Below are 10,492 nucleotides of genomic sequence, written 5' to 3' on the forward strand. Positions count from 1 at the left end.
AATCGATGCATTGCTATCGATATGACCTTCCTTCACAAAGACAAACATTATATGTAATGTTACATTTACCTTCGTTTGTTGCTATAATACATTCAATTCATTTACATTACCGCGCAGCTGCGTCGCCGGGCGAGGCGGAGGGCGCGCGCCACAGCCAGGCGACCAAGAGCAGCTCGTCGGGCGCGTCGGACACGTCGGACTACATGGAGTCGCTGTCCGTGTCGTCGTTCAGCTCGTGCGACGCCTGCGACCGGCACGCGGCGCGCCCGCGCTCCGGCAAGGAGTACGCCACCATCGACCGGAGCGCGCTGGCCGGGCCCGCCGTGTGAGGCGGCGGAGGCCGTGTGCACTATAAACGAACTGTTTCTGTGCTGACCTCGGAAGGTTCCCCGCACCGTGTTCCACCCCGAGCGGGAGCGCCGCGTCCCCGCGCGAGTCGCCGGCGCTCGTTCCTATGTATATACTTAATTAGAGAATGATTTTTACGAAGTGAGTTAGCCGTAGTGCAGACCGAATTTAGCTGAGTGCGGCCTGAACGTGGCTCACGCTGACGGCTCGGTGTAAATGTAAATTATAAGATGAAATGTAAGTCGCACGACATATGAGACGTTTCATTCGGGACGAAACTCGTCACTCGGCCGGGAACGATTTAAAATCGTCACGGGCCGAGTGACCGCCGCAGATCAATTACTCGATGTAAATGTATCGTATATTTTATTACCGTAGTGTAGGTCGTAACCGACGCTAGGGACTTCAACTCTTTGTGCCTTCACGTACAGTGTTATCGTCTCGCGTGTTACCCTCGGAGCCAGCCGAGCCGTGGACCGGTATATAACTTCGTCAACACCGGCGAGTGGTATATATATATATATATATATGTCGCCTCCGTGAACTCGTAAGCAATAGTAACATAATAAAGTCTATTCTTGTAATACAAAATTTATATGAACCGCAGCCATTTTGGATATTAGCGACCCAGCTTCGACTCCTGCCGGTATTTTTAAATACGCTAAAGTGTTTTATATTACGATAAATATATATACTAGTTCTTAAGTTTGGTTTTTCTTATAATTTTGGAGAGTGAATTGTTTAAAACAAATCGACTATAGTTGCTGGTTACAATTTTTTCTCTGAAATAATGTTTTGGTGGATTTTTGTCTAGTCAAAAATGTTCCGGCGGCCATATTGTAATGTTCGCCAACAAAGATTTCCAACAAAAAATTATATATTTTTTTTTATTTGGAAAATATTTAATATTAATATGAATTACAAAAACAAAATTATTTATTACGCAACAGAGGATTTTCATAATAAATCTATCAACACCAGTGTCATTTTGTTGCCAGTGATAAAAATTACAGCTGCCTACGTTTGTTCCGCGCTCGTTACAACATGGCCGCCTCACGCGGGTTGGTGTCTTAGTTCATGTGATGACTTTCGTATTACAATACGTCGCTACTATATTTTATTGTAGTTTATTACAACTCAGAGAAATACAGCGCATTACAAAGAAACTTATGCATTTTTATTCCGACCATATTTTTAATGACAAGTCGTATTCTCATTTACCCGATCCCATGCTCGTTTCCCGTGTGTTTCCAGGTGTAGTGAGTAGCATCGCGCCGCAGCTGTTATTGTAGTATATGATTTCCATGGTGCGGGAACGTCATTCCGGTCCCTCTCATTAGCAGAATTTATTATGCACTGCCCGTCGGAACGGTCCCAGTCCTACAAATAATTTTAACATATTAATATTAGTTTTCATAACTGATATGAATTATAAACAGGATTTTATTCTCATTCAATTTACTTATTTACGTCTCGATGAAGTGTATACAATAATTACAGTAGATAAAAACAATTCTAAACATAAATTTTTCTCGTAGAAAACTTGTTATTTTATCAAATAGATGTGATATTAAAATATGTACTAAAATTTCACCATGTTAATCATCATCTTCGGTAGTATAGTGGTCAGTATCCCCGCCTGTCACGCGGGAGACCGGGGTTCGATTCCCCGCCGGAGAGAAATACTTTTTTAGAATTTCATTTCTTCTTAAGCAATTTTCTAAATGTAAACATATTTTTTTTATTTTATAACAAATATCTTAAAATAAATTTTATAAAATCATTCAAAATAATCCGCACATTTATATTTAGACAAAATTTTATGAGGTTGGAACCTCCATATGTTGATCAGAGTTCTTTATGAATTAAATGCAAGAAAATCTAATAGGAGTCCCTTTGATAACGTAATTACATGTATCCTGTTGATTGCTGAATGTAATCTGAGTTCCTTACTGATCCGTTCGTATCCCTGCAGTTTAAATGCACAAGTTAATTACTTTCCGCAATCCCTGGCGCTACAAACGAGTTCTGTGTGACAAATAACAAACTTTAGGAGTTTCAATTACACAGAGTGTTTTATTTTATTAAGATTGTGCACCTTATAAAACACGTTTGGATTAAGTTACGTGCTTTAAAAAAAGAAACAGTCACGTTTTTTAAATACATATGTTGAAGGGAAAAAAGTAGTCTGTATATTATTAATTACCTTCTTTATTACAATTTAGGTAACAGCCATAACCTAAGTTCCGAATATTTTTAAGCTACGATTCTTTTACTATGCATTGAATCCTCGTTACAAAAATTTCATAAAATAAAAAAAAAGTTTTGAAGTAACTAATATACATATACCTACTATGCCGAATTTAATCATAGGGTTGTATACATTCATATTAAAAGACAAAGTAAGCGAGCCCCTGACCTCACCTCTCCGGGCCCCTTGTATCGTTAAGGTCTAACATCGCTCGTTAGGTTACTGTACGGTGATATCAACATTGAACATACTACATTTACCTTTGAATATATCACGAACAGCCTGAAGGGCTTGCAGATGCTTTATGTTAAAGGTCAAACAATCGGTCCCCGCGCTCCTTACAAGTGTTCATATCGAAATGTTATAACAATACACTCATTTTAATTTATAAATTGAAAGCTGACATTTGATTACAAATGTGAAATTATATAAGGTTGTTTGTGTTAGGGCTATGAACGGGTCACTGGAAAATAAATTTATAGAGATATTGATCTATTCCGTAATGTTGTGAGCTTAGAAATAATTATTGTTAAGATAAATAACTTGAAAAAGCTTACACACATTTAAATCGACATAACATTAGTGAGATAAATTCATTTTATTCACAAATTTCATAAAATATTTAAGCAACCCACCATAGATTATTTTTAAATCTGGTCAAAGTTGATAAGAAACATTAAACGCGAGGTTTGTAACGAGAGATTATCTGGTGCATTAAGAAAATTGTGATCGGATGATTTGTAGCTCAGTTCAATGGTTCTTAGAAAGCCAATAATGTCAGTGAATAGATAATATAAATGTATTACAGGGATTTGAACAGAAACAAAACGAAAAAATAATACTAATACACTTGTTTAGAAATGTTTTGGTAATCCGAGAACGCCATTTTATATTTACAGACTGTTTCTTAGAGATTTAAACAATCATGACAATATGGCGGACGACGTGATGCGGAAATAAAACATTACATTTTGATGAAACATTCTTACGGATATACACTGTCATAGTAATATTTTGGCAAAAGTTCATTAATGAGTGATTACTGAACATTAAAATTTCACAGTTACTTAGGAATTTATTGTAAAATACAATTTGGCAAATAATTTGCGAAAAATATACATATATATAATATTTATGTTTATAAATTACTTAAAGGTTTTGAATACTGGTTTAAATAGTTTATTACTTTGGGAAAAACGTTTTTAAATGACTCAATTCTGCATAAAGCTTGTCATTAACAAGAAAGCACATAAAAAGACAAAGAGTTGTTCTTGACTGTTCCTTCAATGTTCAATCAATATGGAAACAAACGTGGACAGTAACATTTTGATTTTATTATTGTCATTTGTATTTCATAATACTTGTGAGTACAAAAATAAAGTATTTTGTTTATAAATGATATAAGTGATTTGTTATAAAACTAGTTACCCACTTGTTAGTAATAATATAAAGGGACTATTCCTTTTTCATTCTGACCATTTGATATCTACATATGTTTAGGGTCTGCGTCTAGAATTTAATAAAATATTTGAAAAAAAAATGTTAATGAAACTCTTTACATTTTACAAGATGCGGGTAAAATATCTGAAGGTAGTGCAGCCATCCATCACAATTGTTCAGAAAACGAAGTGTTTGTTAAATGTAAGTCTTGTGAGGTGTCTTGTGACGGTCTGAAGGTCTGTGAGGAGACCTGCCGCAGTGGATGTGTCTGCAAACTCTTTAGGGACGGACACGGGAAGTGTGTTGATTATGAAAAATGTCCGCCTCTTACAATATACAACAACGGTAAGTGAAAGTATTCGGTCCTTGACATAAACTTTACTGTAGAAAATAATATAAAATTTTGTGACAAAAACTAGCCAGGTTTGTTATTGATTTGATATGATGGGACCATCTCAAAAAGTCGGCTGTGTCAAAACTGATCAATAAAAGTGAACACGGATGTCAGCTGTTTCCGACACCACAATCGCTTTATAAATTGAACTGACTTAGAAACGAATAGCAAATATAAATTTTAAAACAAGGATTTCCAGTAGGGAGTGACATTAGTAACCTAAGTCATACAATAAATTAACAACGAATTGTTAAAACTAATCTTTATTATGTCCATATTTCCTGGTGACGTGTTAACTCCCTCCATGTGTCCACATGTCAAGTGAATCCCAACTCGGGCATGTTCTCGAGCGTGTCCCCGTTTTCTCACTCGTCTATCGAGGACTGCGCTCCTGACGAGGTGTTCTCGTCGTGCGGCTGGTGTGAGCCGTCCTGTGTCGAGCCCTCACCGAGCTGCCCTTCGGCCTGCACGAGAGGCTGTCTCTGCCGCCCACCGCTGCTAAGACACCACAGTGGACATTGTGTCAAGAAGGAGGACTGTGTTCCACGTGTGTATAACAATATAATATCATCGAGCGGCTCGTACGACAGTAACGATCACTTCATAATGATGAAATCTTCTATATACATATATAGTTTAAATGAAACTAAGTTTTTCAATTCAGTGTTCATGCTCACGGTTGATAGCTATCCGAAAAACTTAGTTTCATAATTAAATGAGTACACGCGAGAACCACAGTAAGTGATAGTAGTTTTTACAGAAAATAAGCCAATTCATAAGAATAAATGAAATTCAAAATGTAAGTAAAATATGAAGAACAATTTGACAGATTTTCCTCAAATCTGTCAAATAACCAGAAACGGAAATCCTTTAAACGGAATCTAAAAATACGGTAAATGATCAATGATTGTGAGTGTGAGATAAAGTGAATAGCATTACTGGTGTCTTTTAAATATGTTAGTGTAAAAACTTATTTATTTAGATATTATTAGTTTCTTCTAAAAGTATTCCAGGCCATATGATAAATATTTGAAAAGTAAATGAAATACTAATAGTACTCCAATTCCTAAAATAAAGTGTTCGACAGTGTCCCTCGGGAACTGTAGGCTGAACAGTAAACTGTAAATACTCTCCAGCTGAACCCACTTACAGTGAGAGGTCAATAAAAGTCTTGAATTGTAACAGTTTATTTATATAAAATTAAGGAAACTCTGACATGTTACATTTAGAATCAATTAGAAGTTGATATTCGAATATATTATTTATTAAATCAGAAAAATCTGAAAAGAAACGTTAGAAAAAAATAACTACGACAGTCAATGAGGAATGATTTAATTTTGTATATTTTTAAACTTAATTCATTACTTGTGTTGCGAGATGTTGGTGAATATTTTACTGTCATACGAATGTTACAGGCAAATGTTCACAACCAAACGAGGAGTTCGTGTGCAGGCACGGGTGTGAGGGTCGCTGTGTGACTTTTCCGTGTGAGAGACAGAGCAGGTGTCGTCTGGGATGTCACTGTAGACGAGGGATGTTGAGGGACAGCAGAGGACAATGTGTCGACCCTGAACAATGTGATCATGAATGATTTCATTTTATAATAAAATATTCAATTACAACTATGACTTTCTTTAAGCAATTAGAACGTCAAAAGAATAATTTTCTTAAAGTAACTGGTTTTACAGTTCTTATAATACTAAATACATTATATAAAACCACAATTATGTGATTTAAAAAAACAAAGTGTAAAAAAAAAGGTTTCTCTCCGGCGGGGAATCGAACCCCGGTCTCCCGCGTGACAGGCGGGGATACTGACCACTATACTACCGAAGATCATGAGAGGTTTACAAAATTTAGAAACAAAATTGTTTGGTCCTTTAAAAAATTTAAATTACTTTATGCAAAATATTAAGTTCGTAAATCAAAACCACTATTCTCTAAATATGTAATAAATATTTAAATATATATAACTATGAAAAATTTTAGGAGCTCTAGCATAGAATATGAGAAATTTGTCAATACCATGGCAATACTTATTAAGGACGCTACTATTATCTGTAGTGTCAAGCCTCCTGCCATAGTATCACTTCACTTTCAGTGATCAGTTTCCCGTCATAATTTGGCAATCCGTAAAGTACTGTAGTTTCACTGTTCTTAAAAACTATTGACGTTACAAACAATGAGTGAGAAGTTGAAAGAAATTCGTGAAAGATCACAAAAACGGAAGAAACTTCTAATACAGACGGTAAAGACATCATGACATGTGTTCTGGTTAGTGCAACTAATGAAAAAAATACTCAGTCCGGTGACTTTTTGTATCTGAGAGTATGTAACCTGTTTGATTGTGGGTTTTATCTCAATAGCGGTTGAGGTATTTTATTATTTACGTTGTCGTGTCTATGATGTAGAATATATATTAAGTGAAATTGTTCCTTATTATCTAGTTACTGTAACCAACTCTTAAATAAAAAATATTATAAACATCTCATAACAGCTCGATGAGAAATATAATTAATCTATCTTTTCATGTCTTAACCGACCCTTACTTCTATAGAACTCAATATCAATTCGCAGTTAGGTGTTTCAAGTGTGGGCGAGCTGCGTAATGCTCTTGGCGCCACCCTCGACGTAACACCTAAGAAACAAGCCTCCTCAGAGTACACCTCTGATGGCAATGAGAAACCTGTTCACAAGGAACCAGACAGCCTCGTGTACACTGATTCATCCACATTCTTGAAGGTAAGTTATACCAATGACTACAACGTAATGCATACATAAAGACGAAATGGTTTCTGTGACAAACTCTAGCAAGTAACTTATAAGTGATAATTCAAGTTAAAAGTTCCTAATCTTAGCTTAGACACTTAATGACCTGGTTTAGACATATTTCAGTTGCAAAACTGCTCTCATTAGCAGGCTGTATAACCTTTTGGTTATATTGTAGAATAGTAGATCAAGAAAATATAAGCTCTGCATGTCAGCTATTTGAGAAGCCAATTAAAAAAAACAGTGTCCTAATTCTGCTTCCTATAAAATGTTATACCTTTGATAGTTTTAAAGCTAAGAAGACTAAGTCAGTTCCAGTGTTTGTTTTCTGGAAATTTCTAATAAACTGGACCCGAATAAATGCGTAATTAGATACAAATTAATATTTCATCAATTAATTTCAATTTATAAGTAGCTAGAGTATATGGAGCTGATATCTACTGGATCTACTGGTATCACCGCCTTTTATATTAGGATGTGTTATAGTTTCCTATTGTTTCAGTACGACCAAATCTCCTAAGTGTAAATATTGATTTCATTATAGGGAACACAGTCTTCAAATCCTCACAATGACTACTGCCAACATTTTGTGGACACGGGTCAAAGACCACAGAACTATATTCGGGATGTAGGACTCGCTGATCGGTTTGAAGAGTATCCTAAACTCAGAGAACTGATCAAATTGAAGGATGAACTCATCGCCCGGACAGCAACACCGCCTATGTACTTAAAATGTGATTTGAAGGTTGGTAAATGATTTTTTTTTTATATTGATTGGATAATTCTTGACCGTCACTCGATGATGTGTAGTTGGTGAATGCAATCTCCTATTCACTCAAGCCTTAAATAAACCTAAATTTTAATTGTTGAGAAACTCAGTACCAATTCCAGGAAGGTCGAAAGTAAGAACATGCCCTCTGTATGTCTTGTTGTGTGATAATAAAAAGGTTATGCAGGAATTAAAGTGTACTCAGCCTGCACACGAAAAACGTATCCTATACCAAGATGCGAACTTAGTTTTGTATTACGTTACGGGAATACCTCATTACCTGATAAGTCAGCGTTTTATATTTTGCAAGGGTGGAGTCAGGGTGAACGGACTCCTTGACGGTAATAACACACGCTCGCTTTTGGTTGATGTTAATTTCACCAGATTGGCATCGCCCTCCTCGAAGACTGACGTATCACTGATGTGAATATATATATAATATATTACTGAATAGCGTCCGCGCGTCGCGACGGATCTCAAGTAGAGCAGCAAACCTGCGAAAAAGATGTCGCAACTCATCCTATCTGCTGTCTGGTACCGCCACATTCCCGTTACATTGTGAAACTCGTGATTGAGCGGAAGATATGTCTGAACAAACTTAACTAGACACTAGTCAGAGGATCCCAAACACGGTTGGATGATTTGATAATTAAAGTGAACACTCAGAAATATTGTTCAGTCAGTACATTATTATAACAGATCAATTTTAAACTCGCGCGGAAATAACAGAAATGAGTTGTGGTGAAGATAATGTGATATTAAATTCCAGACATTTGATCTTAAGACGATGGGTAGCAAGTTTGACGTGGTGCTAGTGGAACCTCCTCTGGGAGCCGGCTGGCGCTGGAGGGATGTCCTCGCCCTGGAGCTGCATCACCTGGCTCAGCCCCGGTCCTTTGTGTTCCTGTGGTGCGGAAGCTCGGAGGGTGAGTGTCACGTTTGTAGTAAATTATCAACTAATATCATATTATTGTGAGTTCCGTGTGGTACAGGGTGGTTCCTAAAATATAAAGCTTTATTTAAATTTCACAGTATGTGTATTTTAAATCGATTCGTCATAAGTATTGTTTGAGCTAGGTGGAGTTAGCGTGCCAGTTGTTCCTAGAGTAGTACACTTACAGGTCCCCGGTCAGGAAACAAAAGAGAGATAACTCTGTTGGTATACATCTCAATGATATGAAAAAGTTTTAAGTTTTTATAATTCTTTTTATTTTAACAATAACATACAAAAAGATTGTTAACTATTTGCAGAGAAACAATGTTTAAATCAGGTTTTCCTGCTCATGTGATATATATATAATTATTTTGCTCATTACTTCATAACTGTTTTATACAAAATATTACTCACAAATTCTAAAGGTTTAGATATGGGAAGGGAATGTCTGAAGAAATGGGGATTTCGTCGTTGTGAGGACATATGCTGGATCAAGACTAATATCAAAAACCCAGGACACTCCAAGAACCTGGAGCACAACGCGGTGTTCCAGAGGACCAAGGAACACTGTCTCATGGGAATCAAAGGGACGGTGAGGAGGTCGGTGGACGGCGACTTCATACACGCCAACGTCGATATAGACCTCATCATATCTGAAGATCCCGAGTTCGGCAGCACGGAGAAGCCCATCGAAATATTCCACATCATGGAACACTTCTGTTTAGGACGAAGAAGGTACTCAATGATAGTTTAAATAAAGACTCATGAGTTATGTACTGCGAGGGCCGCTTACTACATATTTTTTTATATCTCACATTCCAGAGTCCATCTGTTCGGTCGAGATTCCACGATCCGTCCGGGCTGGGTGACCATCGGCCACGAGCTCACCAACTCCAACTTCAACGCGGAGCTGTACGCGTCCTACTTCACGGAAGGTCGCGACACGACTGGCTGTACTGAACGGATAGAAGCCCTCCGACCGAAGAGCCCTCCCAACACCAGCAAGACACGACCCAGGGGCCGGGGGGGCTTCAGGGGTCGCGGGCGGGGCCGGGGGGCCCTCTAGCGGAGTCTCGACCCCAACAGAAGCGCGATAGTGTCGATGGGACTAACGTATACAGCCAATGTTGATGTTACAATGAACACGCGAGTGTGGACGAGGCCTGACTTTGTTATAACGTATACAGCCAATATTGATGTCAGTTTATGACATTGTTGTGTTTTGTAACGCGGACACTACTCGTTATAATGAGTTACATTATATTTTTTAATAAAATATTGACGAAATAAAATAATACAAGTTTTATTGCATGTACCATGTTCACTATAACTTTTTATGTGAGTGACGGACTTGAATCGTCTTACTCGTTGCTACTGAAAGATAAAGTGCAGGAAATCAACTAATAAATATATCGTCGCTTTTAAAGTAAATAGTTTTCTTTCCTTTTTTAAAAACGTTTTTTAATTTTTCCATCGTTACGGACAGGGTTCTATTATATGTAATCGTAAAGCAATATCTGTTTACAGTTCTTATATATTTCCTTGTCCTCAGTCGTCGGTGTCTTGGGCTCGTTACACATTAAGTAT

The 10,492-nt window shown here is 37.2% G+C and overlaps 3 protein-coding genes and 2 non-coding genes across 7 annotated transcripts in view; 4 read left to right on the top strand and 1 right to left on the bottom strand.

Moving 5' to 3' along the window:
• LOC116771129 (uncharacterized) overlaps positions 1-1,514 on the top strand; it is a 56,771-nt gene extending 55,257 nt beyond the window's left edge. Inside the window, exon 10 of the mRNA XM_032662859.2 lies at positions 118-1,514. Within this exon, the coding sequence (XP_032518750.2) occupies positions 118-329 (212 nt within the window). The 3' untranslated portion in view covers positions 330-1,514. The remainder of the gene's footprint in view (positions 1-117) is intronic.
• Positions 1,515-1,956: 442 nt separating this feature from the next.
• Positions 1,957-2,028, top strand: Trnad-guc (transfer RNA aspartic acid (anticodon GUC)). Its single transcript has one exon. It is a non-coding gene; the product is annotated as a tRNA-Asp (tRNA).
• Positions 2,029-3,749: 1,721 nt separating this feature from the next.
• LOC116771299 (zonadhesin) lies at positions 3,750-6,053 on the top strand. The gene is made up of 4 exons (XM_061523264.1): positions 3,750-3,962; positions 4,169-4,384; positions 4,756-4,980; positions 5,849-6,053. The coding sequence occupies exons 1-4, from the start codon at positions 3,899-3,901 to the stop codon at positions 6,022-6,024; spliced, it is 681 nt and encodes a 226-aa protein (XP_061379248.1). The 5' UTR covers positions 3,750-3,898; the 3' UTR covers positions 6,025-6,053.
• Positions 6,054-6,197: 144 nt separating this feature from the next.
• Positions 6,198-6,269, bottom strand: Trnad-guc (transfer RNA aspartic acid (anticodon GUC)). Its single transcript has one exon. It is a non-coding gene; the product is annotated as a tRNA-Asp (tRNA).
• Positions 6,270-6,500: 231 nt separating this feature from the next.
• LOC116771210 (N6-adenosine-methyltransferase non-catalytic subunit) lies at positions 6,501-10,200 on the top strand. 3 transcript variants are annotated; one of them, XM_032662999.2, is made up of 6 exons: positions 6,501-6,681; positions 7,011-7,175; positions 7,747-7,947; positions 8,741-8,897; positions 9,331-9,640; positions 9,728-10,200. In XM_032662999.2, exons 1-6 carry the CDS (start codon positions 6,616-6,618, stop codon positions 9,969-9,971), a joined length of 1,143 nt encoding a protein of 380 aa, XP_032518890.1. In that variant the 5' UTR covers positions 6,501-6,615; the 3' UTR covers positions 9,972-10,200. The 3 variants fall into 3 exon arrangements, with proteins under 3 accessions (XP_032518890.1, XP_032518889.2, XP_032518891.1); XM_032662998.2 differs by having other exon boundaries at positions 6,533-6,761; XM_032663000.2 differs by having other exon boundaries at positions 6,534-6,707.
• The last annotated feature ends 292 nt before the right edge of the window (positions 10,201-10,492 follow it).

Source organism: Danaus plexippus, chromosome 17 (genome assembly GCF_018135715.1).
Source record: "Danaus plexippus chromosome 17, MEX_DaPlex, whole genome shotgun sequence".
NCBI classification, from domain to species: domain Eukaryota; kingdom Metazoa; phylum Arthropoda; class Insecta; order Lepidoptera; family Nymphalidae; genus Danaus; species Danaus plexippus.